At 39.8% G+C, this 22,736-nt stretch overlaps 1 protein-coding gene across 1 annotated transcript in view; it reads left to right on the top strand.

Moving 5' to 3' along the window:
* Nucleotides 1-20,237, top strand: part of TMEM132B (transmembrane protein 132B) — a 207,430-nt gene extending 187,193 nt beyond the window's left edge. The window contains exons 6-9 of the mRNA XM_088532500.1: nucleotides 9,832-10,037; nucleotides 16,089-16,362; nucleotides 16,832-17,023; nucleotides 18,273-20,237. Of these exons, the coding sequence (XP_088388626.1) occupies nucleotides 9,832-10,037; nucleotides 16,089-16,362; nucleotides 16,832-17,023; nucleotides 18,273-19,421 (1,821 nt within the window). The 3' untranslated portion in view covers nucleotides 19,422-20,237. The remainder of the gene's footprint in view (nucleotides 1-9,831; nucleotides 10,038-16,088; nucleotides 16,363-16,831; nucleotides 17,024-18,272) is intronic.
* Nucleotides 20,238-22,736: the final 2,499 nt, after the last annotated feature.

Genomic DNA, 22,736 nt, shown 5'->3' with positions numbered 1-22,736 from the left:
CGGAGCCCACCTGGATCACCCGTGCATGTAAGCGAGCAGACATCCCATCCTGAGCACAGTGTGCTCACTGCCATCAGCGGGGTGGCCGAGCAGTTGCACTGCAGTCACACCAGGCATGGTCTTGTTCTGCACAGCTGATGGAGCCAAGATGGGCTGCCTTCCCCCTTGTTGGAGTTTGGATTTATTGACACAGTAAAAGTCGAGGAACAGATGACAACAGACAGGCTGCACACAGCGTGTTCTCCCGCCTGGGCTGCTCCTCATCTCAAATCCTGCAGGATTTGGTCTGTTCCGCTCCCTGCCTCTTCCCGCACCCGAGGAACAATTCGCTGCTCTGCTGTTCCACTTGGAGAAGGCAAAATGCAGCTGTTACTGTGACTCAGACGTCGTCATATTTTCATGCTTGTAACTCAGGAGCTCTCTGTAGACCCACTGGGCAGCAGGAGGAGAGCTTGGCCCTAGGGCTCCCTATGGCTCCATTGCCATCCGATGGCATCAAGGCTCTTCCCTCTCGTCCTGAGCTTCCTCTCCTCTTATCTTGACTTTCTCCTCCTCTCATCTAGCAAGAACCCCCCCCTTCTAGGAGTAGGAGGATTTGCAGGTGTGCACTCCGTTTGGGAAGGAGAGGGAAGGGAAGGGACATGCAAGGACCTATTTTCAAAGGACTGGGTTATTTTTGAGGGACTCCAATTAACTGAGGTGCAGCTTATGTGTATAAGTATATGCTATAGTAATTCCCTCGAATTTTTATGTGGAATTTAAGTTTCTAAGCTGAAGCTAAGTCAAAACTCAACTGCACCATTTTTAGCACAGCCTTAAAATGTGTTAAGTAGAGAAACAAGCAAATCCAGGACTTTGCATTAAGGAGTTAAGCTGCATCTCATGCCTGTGTCATTCTGACATTAGACATGAAATGCTTTCTTGGAAAAGATCTGCTGTGTCATTCAGTCACTTTCTGATAATTTTAAGAAAGAGCCCCAAGATGGTAGACTCAAGTGGATCTCTAGCCATATTTTTGATAGACTGACTGTTTTCTTTCCAGTGCATTCATCTTAAAGACCGTCTCTCTGTTTCCTTGAGTGACTGTCCAAGAATATTCATTGCATGTAACTGCAGAAGCCAGAGCTGGGACAGTTGCATGGCCCCGTGCAGGACGTGGTGGGTGGACTCGCGCGATGCACGGTGGATTTGTGCAAGAAGCCCCGTTTGGCAGCAGGGCTGGTTGGATTGGACACTTACGGTTCAGGGGAGCCCATCGGGGTAGCTTAGGGCGCTCTGCAGGGGCTCTTGGCCATGCAACTCTCATCTTTTACTTTACTGCGCAATCAGAATTGCTGAAAAATCGTTTAGGAGGTCAAGGCAGGCTTGGGGATGATGGTAGATGCTGGCCCTCCTTCCACTTTATTATCACTATAGCTCTCCTCCTCTGTAGCCAGAACATTATTTCTTATACTTTCCCTGTGCTATATAAATAAGGCCACTTGTAGTATTACAATACTGTCATCATTTTGCAACTGTTTTCTGCTACACACAATACCTAGGTGTAGTGTGGTGACAATATTGGGTCTGTGGGCAGGAAAACCCCTTCCTCCAAAAAGAGTTACAGCTGGACTGTGGTAGGGCAGCACGACGTGTGATCTAGCAATATAAAGAAATTGTTTTGACCATTTTTGTGTATGTGGGGAAATTGCACCATCTTTTATGTATCTAAACTCAATTGTCTAAATTACATCCAGGGAGGTAGCTCTTCTTTCCTGTCTCCTAATGCTGATTCTGCATTGTCCTGTATTAGATGCTAAAGCAGTCTAGGAGAGGGTAGATATATGAGCAAAAAAGGAGGGTAATGGCTTAGGTAACGGTCCTTGACCTGCTCCCCAAATAACTTTATCAAAGTGCTTGGCTGAGTGAATGTTGTTTTAGGGTTGTGGGTTTTTTTTTTTTTGGGCTGTATTTACTTTTTTTTAAAAGAACATTAGTAATTAATGAATTATTTGTTGCTCAGAGACTAAAAACTATCTGGGAAGACTTATGAATGTAGAAACACTAAATGCTAGGCACAGGAGCAGTTTTCGTTGCAGAAGTGTACTACTGTGTGTGTAAAAGCTCTTTGGGGATTTTCTTTTTCCTGTTTTCCAAATGTTTCTTTGGGATAAGGATGGCGTACACTTTCATTACAGTTGCAAGATTAAATACCAGGTCAGTGAGCCTGAAATTCTTGACCTAAAACATTACTCTTAATACTGTGTTAAGCCCACAAGCTTTGTTTGTGGACTGTTTGTTGGCAGGTGGGACTATGTGGGGGTGACATGTCCTGGAGCAACCTGGAGAAACCAGGAGTCTCAGGAGCTTCAGCAGTTAAAACAGACCTGCATTTTATTTTATTGTATTTTATTTGAATTAGGCATTGTTTAGAAATGTCTATTTCCCATCTTAAAATTTCATTGGAAAAATCGGATGGGTATGCAACACATGAAATTGAAGGAATACGCATGTAATTGTTTCTTTTTCTTTTAATTTCATGGAGCCTTAGATCCTGAATTTCAGTCACAGGGATTAGAGCCATGAATCATGAACACTAAGTTTACTTAGTACACAGAAGATTACTTTTTAAGCCCATTATTTTTGCGAAGAACTTCAGTGGGACTGAAGTATGTTGTATCTGCCTGAATACTTCCCCCTTGTTCTCTTCTAAGCAATGTGTAAATTATTCTGTCAACCTTCAGCCCCATTTGTGGGAGTAATTCAAGTGCAAAAAAAAAGGAGAAAACCCCACCATGGCTTATAGCTCAAACATATGTGTGAGCTTCACCTAATTAGCAGTTTCTACAGAACAAGTTCAGTGTTTGCAATTAGAGTTGGTGCAAGAAAGCGCTGGCACCATATGCCTGGGTTTCACTAGATAAACAACTCCTAATCCCTTCTGGGACAGCAGCTGATGAATATGAAGTATGTGGATGTTTCCTTAAACCAACAAGCATTGGTAATGCCTAATCTGAGGAAGTTTAAGGATCAAATACTTAAGCAAACCACCTCATACAAACACGTGCTTAGTTTGTGCCCATGAAAGAATTTGTGCCCGTGAAAGGACCTTTATCTCAGTGGACAAGAATGAAGATGTTTGTCTCGAGCCTGGCTGGGGAGGACATGAGTTCCACAGAGGTGTCTTGTCACCTGCATTAGGGTGACAAGACAGGTGGAAACCGTGCTGAACTGCATATGGGATTGCTTAGGAGAAACAGTAACTTAGGGAGCAGGAATGGGCCTGGTGCAATTTCGATTACAAATGGACCAGGAGGTAGGATTTACTGCTCTGAGCTCTGGCCCCCACGTTATCAGCAGATGTAGTGGTTGAATGAAGAGTATGCCTGAAGCTCTGCTCAAAACATAAACTGTGCTCAGGTTTAAATGAGCTTAAACCACAGGAGATAAGTTTCATGTGCATCTACTCCCCTGCATCCTGGCAATGGAACTGCTACTCCATCAAGATAACTGCAGTTTGTCCTTGCAGCTTGAACTACACTATAAAAAGAACTCACTCCAGCCTCTCAAAAAACATTGCCTAAACATCTCCTTATACCAAAGCTATGTCACTGTTGGCTGTCACTGTTTTACGATTGACAGTGAAGCCCTAGCATCCTTTAGAACTCCTGGTCTGAGGCCAGTAAATCAGCAGAAAGTCTCGTTTACGTCAATGGCTGTTGGATGAAACCTAAAAAAAGGCTCTATTTCCTAACGCTTATATCCCATTCTTCTTTCATATGTCAAAAAGGAGTCCCATCTGCCTTTCCAACCGACTGCAGAGATGTCTTTGCTAAGACCAATAGCAACATAGCCAGCCCTACCTCTTAGTTACTGGTATCAAACAGAATTTCTCCTTGTGCTGACAATTCAACCACGATCTAGTCCAAGTAATGTCAACGAAGGTGTTCTCTTGACCTGCAGAGATGCCAGCGCCTTAATCTAGTTCCATAACAATGATTTCTGTTTCTTAGTCTGTACATGAAGATGATAAAACTAGTGCGGAGAACAGAAACGATAACTTTTAATTTCTGCAGAATTCCTTAGTTGGGTTTTGGTAGAAAAACAAAAGCCCTGCAGTTAGAAGCTCTGCTCATTAGCAACAGGTCTTTGAGTATAGAGCCAAAAACATTTTGGCAGAAACCATGTACTGCTATGAGCTGCCCCTTGCAGCAGTCAATCTACACCATGAATAAACGTGAAAACACCTGCACATCTGCCTGTCCCAGCACCGCCATGCAGGCAGAGCGGTTGTTCCTCAGCCTGAACCTTGTCAGGCGGAGCAGCAGGCTGGGATATTGAAGCTCACCCACCTTCTTCGTCCCCTCTTTCAACCTGTGCACCCTCCAAATGTCTCATCCCCACGGGAAGGCCCGTGCGTGCTGTGCCTCAAAGTGAAGGAGAGCAGCTGTGCTGCACCTGGGGCTGGATTCCTGGCACATCTCATGTGCTGTTTAATAATTTTGCCTAGATAACACTTTGGAATAGTGCACACTTCATTCAGTACAGCAGGTTTTTAAATTCTCATTGTACATTCATGGATCATTGCACCTTTTCTCAGCCACTGCAATTGTCTCTATTGTTAAACCAAAATGTTAATGTCTTCCATGCTGTCCTTTCCTCTAGTTCAGTGCATTTCAATGGAGAGGGAGGTTAAAAGGTAAAAGGACTTCAAAACTTCAAATACCCTTTCACATCATTATAAGCTAGACCTAGTTGCATCTTCTTCCCCGCTCAATAACCTGCTTTTCTTCATCAGTAATGTTAAATGGTGACAGAGAAAAACAACAGAGGCTTCTTCAATAAAACAATAGGGTATCGCTCATTCTACTGTGCTAATTGCTGCTGAGCTGGTATTAATGTGGCCTCATGTTGTCTGTGCAGAGATCTGTGCATCTGAGCAAGTGATAATCTCCATAAGCCTATTCCTCACACCACTATGTTCTTCTGGTCTCTTGAACAGGGAGTACTTCAGTTTATTTTCCACTTTTCCAAATCAGAAAATTTCCAAATATGTTTGGACTGCTAGTTTTACTGTACATTTATTTCACCTTCCTCCCCAAGCAGGTAAGTCTGGCAATAGTCCTGCCTCCTCCCTCCCTGCCCAGCTAATTATGTGTACTGGGGTCTGCAAATAGTGTATCCAAACAGTTTGAGACAAATGGTGGATCAAGAACACACAGAGTAGAGGAAGGCAAATGACAAGATACTGAAATTGAAACCAAGGAAAACAGAAGTTTTACTCCTTTTTAATTTTAGACATGTGCAGAATAGCCTTGGAAGTGTCACTTTCGAAACATTCCCTTCAAGTTAATTTGTTTTTATTGGCAAATTAGTTCTCCACATACTATTCCCTGGAATAGCTGCAGTAGTTTCAGATATAAGGGTTTATATCCCTTGAGATATATTCTAATGTTTGTTGCCTACTTAAAAGCAAGAGCAAAAGTTGGAGTCAAGCACTACACAACACTAGGGCTGGGTATGTGTTTCTTCTCATCAGTGAATAATAATGTTATACAAAAATAGTATACCAACTGCATGATTCAAAGCAGTCAAACAACTACAGCTACAAATACATAATATATTTAGGCCAGATTTGCAGAGATGAGCAGCCATCTCGCTAAAAAGCTGGAGATTTCAGGTGAGATTCAATTCTAGGTTAAAATCACTTGGGGACCAACTTTCCTCAACATTGCAATGGAGTGGTGTAGCACTCTGCTGAAACGTGTTGCAAAAACACCAGCGTGTTTTTGTTTTGCATGTGTTTGTTAAAAAAAAAACAATGAAAAGAGCCACATGACAGCTTGGTGTTGGGTACAGTATTAACTGTGACACCTCTTCAGTCACTAAATTCCTGTCTGCTTATAGACACAAGGGTTTTGCTCGAGTTCTGTTATTTCTGTTGTATCTATTTCAGTTTCCTTACTAACTGAGCGACAAGATGAGGGTAAAGCAAAAGATTTTGAATAAAACATGTCTCTAAAATTGTAAAGCTTATCCAGCAACAAGTTTTATTTGTTTTCTTGTCAATTCAGTTCTTTTTTATACCTGCTCAGCCAAAGGGTACCTAAACCCTTGCTGACTTGAGCATCAAATGGCTTCCCAATTACTCCCGTGGATTGCTACCTACTTTTGTACTTGCTAAGTCTAAAATGAGGAGGATCTGATGGGTTGTACAGGGAAAATTGTGCTTTTTAGAATTACTTGTGGGGATTGGAGCCAAGCGCCTGCTTCAAAGCCCAGAAAGGTTAATTGCAGCTCTCCTTCTCTTGACCCGAATACCAGCGCAGAGAGCTGGCCATCCTGCCCTTCTTGCAAACTGTCTCAAATAGCATTTTCTGATTCTTGCCAGGCAATTGACAGTGGAGAGTGGCAGCCTGTTTTGCAGCTCTGTGCATTTTGGGTTAGGAGGTGGCACTTGAAGGTTCTGCTGTGTCCTCTCACTGTGGAGTGTTTGCAGGAGAGAGTTCTTTGAGCAGCATTTGCCCCTTTTCCTCCCTCGGATGTACACCAGCAGCCCTATAGAAATCTGTGCCTAATGCAGCTCTCCCTAAATCACTGCTCTGCCCCCCAGCAGGTCTTCCCGTGCACACCAATGTGCTCCCCAACCATAGCAGGAGCTCCCATGAGTTACATTTCAGCATGCTCACGTGCCTCTGGAAGTTACGGGCTCACTGTAAGAGCATGGATTAGACTTCAAAGGGGAGAAAGTGAGGGGAAACCACAGTTCCTGGGAACGAGTTGGGCTGGCCTCCCATAAGCCAAATACTCTTGGAGGCCACAAAGCTCCACATCTTTCCCTCATCACTGGCAGAACATCTAGACTGCTCCTAATGTGAAGGCATCGCTTGCATCTGAGAACGGGATGAAATTAATTCTGTGTGCAAGGAGTTGGAACAGGCTACTTTTGAGTGAATTAACAACAGCTCTAAGGTTTAATGAGTGTAGGAGTTCTGAGGCTAAATGCTACAGATTTAACACAGGGAGGCTTGCTCAAGGGCGCATTAATGCCCTGGGATGGCTAATGGTGGTCACGGCTTCACATGCTTCCTCATGGGCTAGCAACTGGACTCAGCAACTGCTGCGGCTTTCATTGCTATCCTTACAATCAAAACTTTCCATTAGATTCCTAGGTTGGCTTGTACCTAATAAGGTAAACTCAAATGCTTAATAGGGAGCTGGAAAACAATAATTAATCTCTTCACATTTTCTTATCACGAACAGATGATTTTCTAGAAGATACACCTCAATGAAAGGGGGGCTGCAAACTTTACACAAGGTCATTGGGTCAATTTCTATGGCACAGTTATATGCTCTGCATTATAGTACCTCTTGGTAAGTGTAAGTGACTGGATGGCCTGTATAAACATGAAATCTGATTTGCAAGCCAAGTCTAATGATTTTTTAAAAGCTAAATTCCATATTTCTTTTCTCTGATTTAGCACCTTTCTTGCCTGCTGACAAAATACAGGACTGTTTTAAACACTAAGAGGAGACACTAAAACATTAGCCTCTGTCATGTCAGATATTAGTTATTCTCCTGATCAGATCTTGATATTTATCCTTCTCTCTTTGAGTTTTCGTAATTATTTCTGTCTTGTATTAATTCTCACAAAGCTCCCTAGATGTGGGCTTTATGATTTAGAATCTCAGCTGCTCATTCAATTAATGAGCTTGATTAATGTGCTTAAATTTCCCAGACACACTTGTGACATATTATGAGGGGGAAACAGGGATTCTGAGTGTGCTCCATCTCATTTGTGGTACTCCTGAACCTGGAGTCCATTTTAAGCTCTTTATCAGACAGCTAGATTTTTTTTTCCTTTTTTTTTTTTTTTTTTTCAATTCCTGTACTCATTAAGCATTGATGTGGAAGGAGTATCTTCTGAAGAGTGCCTTAGTTTCTTTTGTCTATCCCTGGTACCCTGGCTTAGTCCCTTTACAAAAACATAATTGATTGCAGCTTCAGCACATTAATTAGGATCTGTGAAACTGGCCTGAAAATGGCAAATGTGGAAGTGCAGCTGTTTTTTTTAATATATTGGTATTGCATGTTTCCATAGAGAAATATACCAAGCAGTGATTTTTTTTCTAAAGAGAACATAAAAGCACTTGCCAATATTTTTAGTGAGGTTATTATCTAATAATTAGCGGTACAGAAGAATGACATTAGTTGTACAGTGATGTTATAAAAGGGACAATGTGAAAAGTCTGGCTGTTTTATCTAAGATAGGTCTCACTAAGTGTAAAACAGTCACTTGATATCGTCAGTGTTCATTGGATCCATACCAACAGATAAATTAGCACAGTGTTTCCTGAATGTTTTTCCTTCCTTTCTTGGCTTAGGAGTTACTGTAACATCATCATGATAACTCTGGAAATAAAACTTGCCATTTAATGATCACCATTAGGGTTGTTTGTTTTCATTTGTTTTGAAGTAGCTGATTCTTAGCCAAGTTGCTTACAGATTTTAAAAGTATTATAGGATCCATTGAGGCAAAATATTTTTTACTTAAACGTTCTCCATATGGTAGTAGAACACGAGACATTGCCCATGTCAGAAATCTTACCATGTCAGAACACTTACCATGACACAAATATAGTGTTATTCCTATATTCTTAAATTCCTAAAAATAGTGTTATTCCACATGATGTTACCAGGGATTTAAAGCACAAAATTTCAGTCATATTTGAGAACTATATTTAAGAGAAAAGGTCTGCTAGTTATTTTCTATAATTCTTCTTTGCGCCTAACTTCTTTTAATATCAGAGATGAAGTACATTTATAGAACAAAATCAACCAAGGGTTCAGCATATTCCCCACTGAGGACTATATGACTCCACTAAACCAGGATCTAATCACTGACTTTGCCAGAATCCCTTCAGAATAGCCCTGACATGAAAATGAAGTCCATTTCAGTAACTCAACTACGTGCCAGGAGCCATGGCTTTAACAGATTAAAAAGAACAGATTGAAGGACATGGAATCTGTTGGAAACTATCACATCTTAGTTCAAAGCAGAATGCAAATCTTTATACTTTATATATATATATATATATACACACACACACCACACACAAATATATAAAAACATGCCTCATCATGAACGGAGTTCCATCTTTCCAGGATGCAGGTCAAACATCGTGTTATGTTGGATTGTTTCAAAAATCTGTGCTCCAGAGCCTTGATTTGGTGCCAAAGGATCCCTGAAACCAAGAGGGCAGACAAGTTGTAATACACAGCCCACCTGCTGTACAGTACTAGAGTTGGCAACATTTTCATATAATGACACAAAACAACTATGAATATATTTTGCTAAAATGACTACGGAGAAGTTCTAAAAATTAATGTTTCTGTTGCAATTCTGCTCATGAGCCATAAGGGGATCTTCATCTTTAAGTATTGCAGTGCTCAAAGAAAAAGACTCTGTTTTATGGTTCTGAGTCATTCGTTTTCTTATTAACATATGGCTCCATCTTTTCCAGTTTTTTTAAGCAAGTTGTAAACATAAACTCTGGTGCACATGGAGTTTGATTCATGCAGAGTTTAATTTGCCGAGTATAAAAGACTGACAGAGGTTATATAACATCCTGAGATTATTTCTGTAGTCTGAGTAGTATCTGTTGGGGAAGGCAGAACTGCTTCCCTGGGGTACATTTTTCACTGTTTGTAACTAATTAAAAAAATTGGAAATACAATATGCATGACTCATATTATTAGCACTGTCTTTCAATTGATGCATAATTCCTTGTGAATAAAGAATGTTTATTCATTTCCTAATTAATCTCCCCCCCCCCCTTTTTTTTTTAAAGGTTTCTAACAGATGTGACTCCATCTTTGTCAATGGCAAGGAAATGAAAAGCAAAGTGGATACTATAGTTAACTTCACTTACCAGCATTTCACCACCCAATTAGAAGTGACTGTCTGGGTTCCCCGGCTTCCCCTGCAGATTGAGATCTCCGATACAGAACTGAGCCAGATCAAAGGCTGGAGGATACCAGTCACCTCCAACAAAAGGTAGGTCTGCCACACCAGCACCATCCAGGGCCTCAGATTTTAGACTTTAACAAGTTTTTGGCATGCATATGCAGTTCAGAAACTTGCACCAGAGATGAAAGGGGCAGCACGTGTGACACAGGGGACGTGGATCTCAGTGCATGGAGTATGGTCACAGCCACTCATCCTGAACCGAGCAGGCAAGACATGGCTTTAGATGAGAAAACAGGAGAATCTTAGATATCCAGATACCTAAAGCTGCTGAGCTTTAAGAACAGTTCAGGGTTTCTGATTCTGTGTTTGATCCCCATAGTTGTTTTTTGGCTAAGTGCTTGAGATCCCAAACACAGTTTTTCCATCACTGAAACTGGTACTAAAACTCTTGTCTGTTTGTCCATGGTGTTTGGAGAACGCAGTTCAGCCTGTTCCTGCATAATTAACACCAAATCCTTAAGAAAAGTTCATAAAAACAGACAGATATTTATGCCTGGAAAACATGTACTTGACCTTCCAAATATCGGCATTTGCCACTCATTAAAAGGACAATATTTAGAGCACATATAATATTTCATTGCAAAACTAATCTATATCGAAACCTAGCTAAAAAAATGCCTACTTTTAGAGCTTATGCTGTCCCTTTATTTCTCTGTGTTTTACATTAGTTTAATTTAGGAAGCCTCATTATGTCCTGTTACACAGCACTCTGAAGGGGATTATGACCTTTTCAATTAGATTGCCTCTTAATCTTTTCTTTTTCAAAAACAGGAGGTCCAGTTTCTCCAACCTGTCTGAATATAGATGAGGCTCTCAGTTCTGCGGATAGTTCCAGTTGACCCTGGTTATTCCTCCTCCATTACAATAACACAGGATACAGCTTCCTTAATCAACTCACCGTCTTCCCTAGTTTTCTTTAGCATGCCTTGATATTTCTAAATTCAAAAGCAGCAGCAAAAATTCACTTTGCACAATATTGTTTCTATCATTTCGTGTCATTCGTCTGAACAATGTGCTATCTGTTTTTTATTTTTAACCAGTAAGATCAGCAAATTCAGAGCTCAATAATGTGTTCTTAAAAGCTATTTTCAAAGGCTGACTCTTAGGAACAAATTTTAGCTCTGCTTTTTTGTCCTTGTCGAGGACAGTATTGGACCTTTGTGAGTTAGGCGCACAACACTTAAAAATGACCAAAGGGTGGGATGACAAAATTTCCCTGACAATCAGCAGGCTCAGGAAGAGGCAGATGGAACTGCTAGAGAACATGTGAAATCTTCCAGACAGAAAAGAGGTGAAAGACCCGCAGGACTTTTAATGGTTCATCAGTCTCCACACAGATGCACTCTGCTGAAGAGCTTAGCAAACCATTACTTAGCAGATCTGATTTAGGGAAAAAAAAAAACTTCTTATCTTGTTAAAGTCTATGCTCTGATGAATGGGTTCTATGAAGACAACTGTGGATGGATCTTTCTCTACTTAAAACACTCGTAATTTTGACAATGTGCCAGATTAGGAACTTCTAGGAACGCTAGCGCACTGTTTTATTTCAGGCTAAGTTGAAAAGTACAGCTGCACAGCAAGGCATGACACCAGCTTAAATGTATAACACAGTGAAAAAGAATTTCTGGCAGTGACAACCATAGTGCTAAAGACAGGCACAGGTCTAACTAAAACCCTGATTTGCCCCGAGCAACATATCTACTGAGGAGCCTAAAAAGGGCCCAAACAGGCAACAGTGAGGGTAGAATTATCCAATACTTAAAAGGGAATAATACTAAGGATTAAAAGACCCAATTTAAAGGACGTTCTGAGGATGAGCTCAAAGGAACGGGACTGACTTGTATCTTGACTACATGGATAGTGACAAAGCACTAAGTGATGAGGATCTGGCACAATAGAAACTTTTGTGTTTGCTTCAGTAATAAACACAGAGTTGCCATGTGTGGAGGGAAGATATACGCAAGAGTATGAACAAACTGAACATATGCCAGCTGCTGAAAGTTTCACTTCATTTACCTTGTTCTGCCTGTAATGGGCCTGGTGCTGCAACACCTCAGCAGCAGAAAGAATGCAGAAAGAGGAACGTATGGGCTGCCTTTTTTTTTTTCTTTTTTTTTTTCCCAAGAAACTATAAAGAAGTGCAGGCTTTGCTAGGTAAGAGCAGAAAATGTGGCTCACTTGATCAGTTGGTAAATATATAGCAAACGTTTACTCTTATTCAGAGGAGAACTTATCTATGGCAGGTGCTACTATAGATATGGACAACCACCTTTTCCCCAGAAAAGTCAGGCCATGGAGCCACTCATGAGTAATGTATGGCACAGGATACTTTGGAATGTGCTGCAGAGAAGACCACAATCTCAGCAAATGAAAGGCGTGTATTTAAATTAAAGTCAAATATTAGACTGAAGAAGAGGTCCAGGCAGACTCTGATAGTCTAACAAGAACATTTATTTTGATTCCTTATGCATCTGGAAAATAATTATCTCTTTGAAGTTCTTGCACAGCCTCTATGCACAGATATTTGCATGGGATGAGTGCCTTCAACTTGCATTAATAGGAATTGCATGGCTAAAGGCTCAGAGAGCTATCTGGAAATTTAATTTAAATAAATGTTTGCCAGCTGGGGATAGCACATTGTTTCGCAAGCCCAACATCACAGTGTGTCTGCAGCATATGCCTCAGTGCCAGGCACGTCCTTTACCAGACTTTAACTAGTACCTGGCATAGGTGAACACTAGCTGGTAAAGGCATCACTAAAGCCACAAGACTGCAAACCTCGAAGCAGCGTGAGCCTTTAGAGCCCAAACATGGGCCAGGTGTGTTTAAGCCAAAGAGGGTCTCCCTTGTGGATGACAGCATGTTGGACCAGGGGTTACTTATGTGGGAGACCTACTGTGGGCTTGTCTGCTAGAGAGCAAAGCAGGAAAGCTCGCCTGGCTTAAATGAAGGGAAAAATGAGGTGCTATAATTAAATGTGTGTGTGAATGCTGTCACTCAGAAGTAAAACCATCCTTTAATGTGAATAATTAAGTGAAAGTGGATTCAAGCCATTTCATTTGTGAATAAGAACATCCACGCAGCTTGCACACACTGGAACTTCACTCTCTTAGTTAATTGAGCATAATATCCCACAGAGATAAGCTTTTTTTAAAAAAAAAAACAGGTAGACTTTTTTTTTTTTTCTTTCTCCAGGAAATGTAAAGATAGCAAATTGCATTTCTTCTTGGAACTGTAAATGGAACTATGCACAACTTATTTCAGTACCTTCCACTAAATCAACTTGATTTTAATTCTGTAACTGAAATAGTGTTTTTTTTTTCCCTCCAATTAGAGGTGCTACAAATGTCTTTTAAAATACATGCCTCTCTTTAATGGGTATCGCAACATCAAACCCTGCAAAACTGATTTCTTCAGGGGGGTTTTAAACAGAAAATTAGCATCTGGCCAATAACCTGATGCATGGTTTGAGCGTGGTGCAAATTAAAAGAGACACACTTAAACTGCTCATGGACAGTGTCTGTAATAGAAAGCTGACAGATCACTGATTAGATCAGTGCTAGCAGGCACCCTCGTAACAGGCTGCTGTTCAGCTCAGCTCTCCTCCAAAGGCTCTGTGTGAAATGTAAATTAAATTTAATTCTGGCAACTTTCATTCACTCCAGAAAAGCAAAGAATCTTCCAAGCAAGTTTCAGAAGCAGCAAGAAATAGGATAAGAAGGATTCTGAGAGACATCCACAGCTAACCTCAGAAATGACCAAAGGAAAGAAAGCACAATATGCAGCAATAACTTATATTCATGAAGACAGGTCTTTAAATGAAAATGAGTTCACTGCTTAAGGAAAGATTTTAAACCTACTAAAAACACTGTAACAAGAAGCTTAATACTGTAAAGGGAACTTGGTTATTCAATGTATTTCGAACATTTTTACTGAAATGCTCTGTCTGCTTAACTGAAACAGGGATTTGTGGCTTTGAAATGGAAATGGCTATCATTTGTTTAAAAAAAGAAAATTGAGTTGGTACCTGGCAAATCAAGACTTGCAAGGCTTGTGTTGAAAAGTCAAACAGGTCTCTCTTTCCTTTGTGTTGATACCAAGAAGCTGCTTGGCCACTCCATGGTTAAAGGGCCTGGCTGCCCTTCTGGGTTTGCATAGCACTGAGCATCTCTGAAGGAGAAAGGTACAGATGTAAACAACTATAAATAGTTCTGTAGTGAAATGGAGCCCTTATTTTTATCTGTCTGCAAGGAAGGGCTCAGACTTCATCATATTCTGATTGGCAGCCCCCATAATCCAAATCGTGGTAATAAGGAGAGCAGTGACCCTCCTCTGTCCTTAGGCCTCACCCCATCTCCAGCCACTCTTTGCATCACTCAGGTTTTCAACTGGGGCCAAAGCATTCCCTAAACTATCCAGCTAATCCAATTCTACAAGAATAACTTCTTTTGTGTAGTGTAAATTCTCTTTTAGGATCCTGTGGGCTTTTTTTTCTTAACAATTTATGATTATGTCATGATGTTTTATACAGTAACTGATGACAGACTATTGTTCTAAATGCACATACAAAACCAAAATGGCTGTACGAAATGCCATTTACTTGAGACTGAATGTGTGTTTATATATATGTATACATACATATATATATTCTGCTATCAAAAGATGCATTGAAAATATATTTCCAGTGTATTAGATTCCATAACATCAAGACTTGCTAGCATTTTGAAGAGCACAAGGATATTTATAGATGTATTTTCAGCTTACAGTTTGCCAACTCTGTCATAAAATAATCTATAACAACAGCAATCCTGTTTTATAATAGTTTTTCATAACTGATATTTGGAAAGAAAAGATGAAGGAACACAGTAAATGCAAAACTACTTTCCAAAACACTGTGAAGAGACTTAGCCTGTATTTCACACCCTTACCATAAAAATGGCTTCAAGCTCAATTTGAATAAAAGAAGGAAGGCAAAATATTTCTAAGCAATGAATTCCACAGTATAACGAGCAAAAATGTGACCACCTAGTGCTTTATATCTGACTTGCAAGAGGTAATTTGTCCTAAGGTATAATTTGTATTTGTCCCAAGGATTAATTAAAAAAAATGATGAGAAATTGGGCTTTAAACCAGGGGAAAAGTGCAAGGTATCACTGCTGGTGTTACTGCACAAGTCACCGGGATGCTTTATAGAAGACTTGCAGAATGCTTTTACTTTTGTCATAAGTGTATTTTGCAGGGAGGGCCTAGACAGTTAGAAAACTGTTAGAAGTGTCACTAATGGTGCCAGAGTTCATAAGAGTGCTCATCTAACCAGTTTGAGATGATATTTGTACATCAGGGTAACTGATATCTTGAACAGTAATTTCAGTGACTAATTTGGATTTTTTTTGGAAGCCCTATGTGGTTATTTTGTGACTTCAAATATACCCCAGCACTTGCATGAGCTGTGTGAGACCTGTTTCTCAAATGCAGAGGGCTTAACGAGCCTGTGAGATACAGCCAGGATAGGGCACAGCAGCATTACCCACACAGGGAATCCTGACTGTACAGTAATAATTTGGAGAAGTTAAGCAAAGGAATAGAAATGTTCAGGGAAGGAGGGATGGAGGAAAAGATCGGTCATTTTTAAGGAGTAACTACCGTGCAGCTAAAAATTCTTCTTCTCCCAGCACAGCTATTACAGGGATTGGTGCCACAGCTGCCCTCTCATAAAAATTTCATCCTGCTTTCCTTAGTCCTCTGCAGGATTTGATTGCTGAGTGAAGCCAAGAACAAGCAGGGGATCCACGGAACGTCAGCACAGACAGACATTGCAAGTGGCTGGGTGGTTGCACTCAAAGGATCACCAACAGACATGAAAGTAGCTTCTAACTTGTACAGTGCAAAACCAGCTGTGCAAACATGGCACTCAGCTCGGCACACCCGGCCAAAATCTGACTGTTCATTTTGCAAGTTAGCAGAGAATGATTATCTAATCTAAATTAATCTAATATTAAAAATGCCATGCAAATGGAGCTTTGCAAAGTTGTAGGGAGATAATGGCAATATAGCTAATGAACCTGGTTTTGTTTACAGGCCTACCCGTGACAGTGAGGATGAAGATGATGATGAGAAAAAGGGAAGAGGTTGCACTCTTCAGTATCAGCATGCCATGGTGCGGGTCCTGACACAATTTGTAGCTGAATCCTCTGATTTTGGAGGCCACTTGACCTATATGCTAGGTTCTGAGTGGCAGTTTGACATCACTGACCTTGTGGCTGATTTCATGAAGGTAGAAGAACCCAAAATTGCTAAGCTGCAAGATGGCCGAGTTCTGGTTGGTCGTGAGCACGGCATCACCACGGTCCAGGTACGGCCCAGAGTATTTCTATAGATCCAGCAGAGTTCTGCAAGCATACAAATAATAGTTACTTGCCATATAAAAAGTCCAATTTTCAGAAAAATAATTGCTGAAAAAATGATATACTAAACATAAAAGAAGTTTGAAGACCTTTACATTTATGCTGTTTGTCATTTTCATATAATAAAAACACTTAGGTAAAACTGCCAAAGGGATTTGTACATGTAAATGTGACTAGGAACATTGTGGGATTTTCTGAACAATGAAACAGGTTGCATGATCCACACAAGTAGCTTCTTTGGATTTAAGTGGGAGCTTAAAAATCTAATCTGTTAGAAAATTTTACTAAGGATATATTTGCCTCTTTACATGCCTCATTTAAAAATAATTAATCCGGAATGTCATGCTGATTAGAGTCTTGCCTTATAGCACAGAGTCAGCTGCTGTTTCCGACAAAACATTCGTTTTCTCTCTACAGGTTCTGTCACCTCTTTCTGATTCCATCTTGGCTGAGAAGACAGTGATAGTCCTCGATGACCGTGTAACAATTACAGATCTAGGAGTCCAACTAGTTTCAGGCTTGTCCGTCTCTCTGCAAATTAGCAAAGGAAACAAGAGAGCTATTGTTTCTACCACCTCTGCTTACGATATCCTGCACACTCCAAAACAGGTACAATACAAACAGTGATTAGAATCTGTGAGAATCCAGGACAAAGCTATCTAGTGAAAAATGTAAATGGCACATATAATATATGACTGCATGAGAAGCTGTAATTTCATACAGCAAAGACTGTTCATCTTCATGACCAACTCCTACACCTGTACAAAATGATCATTAAACTCTCCACAGCTAATGTGGAGAACAGCACATCACAGGGGCACTGATGTGTCTATTTGTGCATGGAAAATGTTGTAGAAAGCATGCATATGCCTCTTAAGATACTTTTTCTCTAGAAAAATATGGTGTGGCTACTTAAGCAGAGGTATAAATCCTATGTTTTAATATATTCAGAGAGCCAGTTCTGCCAAAAAAAACCCTTTAGATACATCTGCAGAATTTTTCATGATGTGCACGGCTGAAATCTTTTGATGGCTTTGTGCTTACTGTGGATTCAGACCATATAATCTGAGAAATTAAATAGCTTCAGATGCACATGCTTTTTTTTCCATTGTATTTACTAAATAATTGAGACTTTGTCACTAGAAAATTTGCAACTACCTTTTAGCACTCAAAACTTTCCCTAAGAAAAGAAATCAGTTTTGTCAAGCCATCATTAAAATTTGGCAGTCTTGTATGTGTTTCTGTATTTTCCTGAACAAACTACAATCACTTTTGTATGCTTCATATAATATATATTTGAAAGCATGACAGCAAAAAGAATAAAATATTGCATTCAAATATTTTCTTTTTTGTGTCAGTGAGCTGAACAGCATCACCATTCTAACCCATAACACTGCACATTCATTATATGCACCATTAAAACTGCAGAATTACAGAGATTCCCCATTATAGGGAAATATTTAGTTTTCTACAAAATTAATTAACAGGGCCTTGGGAATATAATTATTTACACTATATGGACCTAGTATCAAAAAAGAAAAAAATCAAATTCTTACTTCAGTACTTCAGCCTGAAGAAAAGGCCTTTTCAAAATGTCAGTGCCTTTTATCGAATGTAGATGACAATTTCTTTGATAGTTCCTGAAGAGGAGGTATATGCCTAAGTAATCTAGAGAATACAAACCCACAAGCAGTAAATAAGCAGCGTAGAAATTTTGATTTCTTTTTTGAAAAGCAAAACAAACTGTAGTTATAGTATATATTTATTTTACCAGTGATGTTGAACAAACCTAAATGACTGCAGGTCTGCTGTGTGGTCTCTTACCTTTCATACTTTTTCCTCACTTATCTTCCCCCAGGAAGCCATAGTCAGTGCTTGGGTTTTGTTCAGCGATGGATCAGTGACACCTTTAGATATTTATGACTCGAAGGATTTCTCAGTCACCATAACCTCACTGGATGAGATGGTAGTGTCTACGCACCAAAACCTTCAGTCAAAATGGCCTAGTGTAGTAGCAGAAGGAGATGGGCAAGGACCTCTGATTAAAATCGAAATGGTCATCAGTGAGCCTTGTCAAAAGACTAAGAGAAAGAGCGTCCTGGCTGTCGGAAAAGGAAATGTCAAAGTGAAGTTTGGTCAAAAGGATTCTGATCACAAAGGAAGTACCAATGATATTGAAGAAATGGATAGAGACTTTAAAAGCCATGCAAGCAATTCTATAGAGAAGCCTGCCGAACAAGAGCGGACAATACAAGAATGGTCTAAAAACGGAGCCTTTGGTAATTATGAGGACAATGTAAACAAAAGCACAACTGCCAAATCTCCCATTGAGCAGGAGTCACTGGAGGAGGACCAGCTCCAAAATAACCCAACTGCCTTCACAGGTTTCCCAACACAAGTAGAACTACCAGAGCAAAACAATCCGAGTGATCTTACATTGACTTCGAGAGGATTAACAGATTTGGAGATTGGCATGTATGCCCTGCTCTGTGTCTTCTGCTTAGCAATCTTGGTCTTTTTGATTAACTGCGTCGCTTTTGCTTGGAAGTACAGGCATAAAAGGTTTGCTGTGAGTGAGCAAGGCAACATCCCCCATTCCCATGATTGGGTCTGGCTTGGCAATGAGGTGGAGCTGCTGGAAAACCCAGTTGACATTTCGCTCCCATCAGAGGAGTGCACTACCATGATTGACAGAGGAATGCAGTTTGAAGAAAGCAACTTTCTTCTTAACGGAAGTTCTCAGAAGACTCTTCATAATCATATTCTCAGATCTTCTGAGTACGGTTGTGAAAAGGAAGTTAAAAGTGAACCTATAAATTCTGGGCCAAAGCAGAAGCGTGTAAAGTTCACTTCATATACAACAATACTGCCAGAGGATGGAGGTCCCTATACCAACTCAATTTTATTTGACAGTGACGATAATATTAAATGGGTATGCCAAGATATGAATCTTGGTGATTCCAAGGAACTTAGGGACTATATGGAAAGACTGCAAGACAATATGTAAAACTACTTTCTTATGTTTGTAATCACCTTTATGCCTTCTGTTTACGGATGGTGGAACAGTCAGTCCAGTCAGCAATAGGAACAAGAGAGTCCACCTTGGAATCACTGAGCTAACCTGATATCGCTGAGCAGGTACAAGAGGCTGGCTGAGTTAAACTCGTTTCACCATAAACCAGGATGTGCCCCTAAAACAGCTACCTGTAGGTGTTGGAGGTGTCGCACGATGGCTGTTTTTGTATACTGCCTGGTACTAGCAAAATGCTAATACAACTACGCTCAGACTCAGAGGAGACTTCGTTTGTTTATCTCTCATGACAAATGGTAAATAAGAAAAGAGAGGGATCTTTGCATTGATTTTTCTAGTCGTCGTCCTTTGTAAAGCACAGTGGACATTTCTTGCTTACAGCCTGAAACATGGCTTACATTAAAAGGGATCTGAATGAATCTAATTTTATTGCTTATGCGCAATACAGCCAAGTAGTCTTACTATTTTTTTACACATATAAAAGTCTCCATGTGGTTCTTCATATTGTTTATGAATTTTATTTGACTTATGGAACACTAGCTATTTTCTTTGAAGAGTTTTTTTTGGTTGTACCAAAGTGTAGTACAGTAATATTTATAATGATTCAAGTTTTCTATTCGTGCACATCAGCCCACAGAGATACCTCCCTCATCTCTTACCATCTTTCTCCTTTCCATGTGGGTCTTTAATATTTGAAACATAGGAAGGTGTTAGAGGTCTTACTGGAGAAGGTTTGTCTCTTTTTACAGGGAACTGTAAATACAATAATAAACCCTGGAAAATAAAAATCAAGGCGTAGCCTTGGGTTTACTTTTGTCATTGATGATCTGAAAAGGTAACCTGCAACAAAGCAGCATGTATTTCAGAGAAAATGCTTTTGCTGAAACAGCAGCTCGATTGGTGAAAGATATCAGCCTGAGAAATTCACATGTGGTATTGAAATGCAGGGAATAGGAAGGAAATTTCCTGACAAATGAGCAAAGACCTGGAATCGGTATTACCCTGTACTGATAAAATAATACATTGATGGAGTTTACCAGTATACAGAAGTCTATATATATAAGGGCTAGCACCCCAGATGTTGTCTAAAATATCTCCGGCCAAAAGGCTGCTTGCTGAAAAGATCTTTATGTCGTATTTAGTTAAAAAGAAGAAAAGACAACACATCCACTGGACACCTTAACAAGTCACTATTCTCAAATCTAACAAAGAAAACACTATGCTGGAGATTCAAAGCTGCTGTTTCATGTACATGTTTTTCACATGGAAGGATGAAATATCCTTGAAATATGTTGAAAATTCCAGTTAGAAAAAAGTCAATCTACAAAATTCGTAACAAAACCAATATAGTACATATTCTTGTGGCGGATCCTGTGAAATAAACACATGATCCAAACTACAACTGCCTTACATATCCTGCTTGCCACTTTAAGGTAGATCAAAATCAGATTTGAATTTTATACCCCAATTTTGACTTTAGAACAGGCCAGACAACCCATACTCTGGGAAATTTGAATCCTGATTGAAAACTGGGAACACTGTTAGCATAATTACTGTTCTAACTTTGATGGTGACACCACAAAGGACAGTGAGGATGTCAGGCATACGTGAGTGATTAGACTTATGCTTGCTGCCACTGAACTGCATAGTAAAGGATGGCATATACCGTAATCCAGTCTTAAGTAGGTCAAATAACTGACCATAAAGATGCTTCCACTTGAAAAGGGACGTGATGTTTGCAGATCAAATGAAATCTCAGGATGTTTAACAAACATTCTCTCCTTTCTAAATGGTCCAGGCCTCATAAAGAAATAATTATTTTATACTACAATTATTAACAGCAGAAAAATCCTCTTGCATCTCTTCCCACTGTGTTCTTTTGTATTTGGCCCAAGCATAAACCACGTGTATAGTTTGCACACGACTACATGACTATAAATTGATTATAAGTAAATTTAGACTAGAAATCAGAGGAAACCACCTCCTTTTGGTAGTTGCAGAGGGCAAACAGCATCACTATTTCCATGACTTTACCAGCGAAACTGTACGCTGACCGCAGTGTGCTGGACTTCACGACCAATATCTTTTGGTGGCCCCGTTCTGCTAAATACACCAGTAGATGCCGACCTGAGGCTTTGTCAGCATTTATGTGGCTTGAAAACCCCATGTACTCTGATATTTTTACCAAAGAGAGTTACAAATGCAGGATTTCAGAACTGAGTGGTGAACCAGAGCTTGTTTCATGCCAGTGTTTGTATGCATAGAAAACACTCTGCCTTAGAAAGGTAAATAGGATCCTCGTGAAGTTCCAGCTCAGTACAGCACCTATTAGCACAGTCAAATTAAAGGTCTTACCTGGCTCAGTGGTTGAATATGGATGGTTACGAGCCATATTTGCACTCACAGGCCTCATACGTGAACCCATCCCTAAATTAAAAAACAGTCAATTAGAAGGCTAAGGAGTAGGGCCACTGCTGGTGTATCATTAAAAACAAAAAGTGTACAGCCTTCCACAAAAAATACCCACTCTCCCTTCCAAACCTGGCAATGGGGGAAAAAAAACATCTCTAACTGCAGGGTCATAAAACACTCTTCTTTTTAAGATCACATGTTTTTACATGGAAAAATGGCAATACATGAAACATTATAAGTAAGAAGAAAGAGTTCTTTTTCTCAGCAATGCTAGGATAATGCCACTAAAACAAGTGGCTTTATTCTGGATTTATGCTGGTTTAAGAGCTTATGTTACTTTGCACAAAATCAGATGGAGAAGAATTTAAATGAATATATTTGCAAAATAATAGTACTGAGTTGATGTACAACTATAAAAATATTGAAATGCAGTCAACTTAAATGAAGTAGCCCAATTTTTAGTTTTGAAATTATGGCATATTTTAACTGTGAGTATAATGAATTAAAAATTGAAAACGAAATAGAAAACATTTCTGATTCATCTGATTTTTTTTTCTTTTTCTGGTTCAGTCAAAGAACTTTTTTAGAAGCCTTTCTTTCACCCAGTTGTCATATTCAATATTTGGCTATGCTGTTAAATGACCGTCACTTGTATCTTAATTAAAGAACCTCTGCTTCTGAGATTAGAAAGCAAAGGAAGCAAGGGGATTAACAGGCAGAATATTTATGTAAGCAAGAAACTAGAATTGACTAAAAAGAAAACAAAAGTTATATTGATGGATTAATTAGAATTATGCTTCAGTATTTTCCCAGGGAAGCAACCTGTAATTTAATGCTGCATAAACAGTACACCTTATTTATGGCACGTATAGAAAGACA

This window comes from Tinamus guttatus, unplaced genomic scaffold (genome assembly GCF_059628265.1).
Source record: "Tinamus guttatus ecotype Peru unplaced genomic scaffold, ASM5962826v1 Tinamus_guttatus_pri_ptg000459l, whole genome shotgun sequence".
Lineage (NCBI taxonomy): Eukaryota > Metazoa > Chordata > Aves > Tinamiformes > Tinamidae > Tinamus > Tinamus guttatus.
The sequence above is the reverse complement of the archived record's forward strand: the minus strand, read 5'-3'. Positions and strand labels throughout refer to the sequence as shown.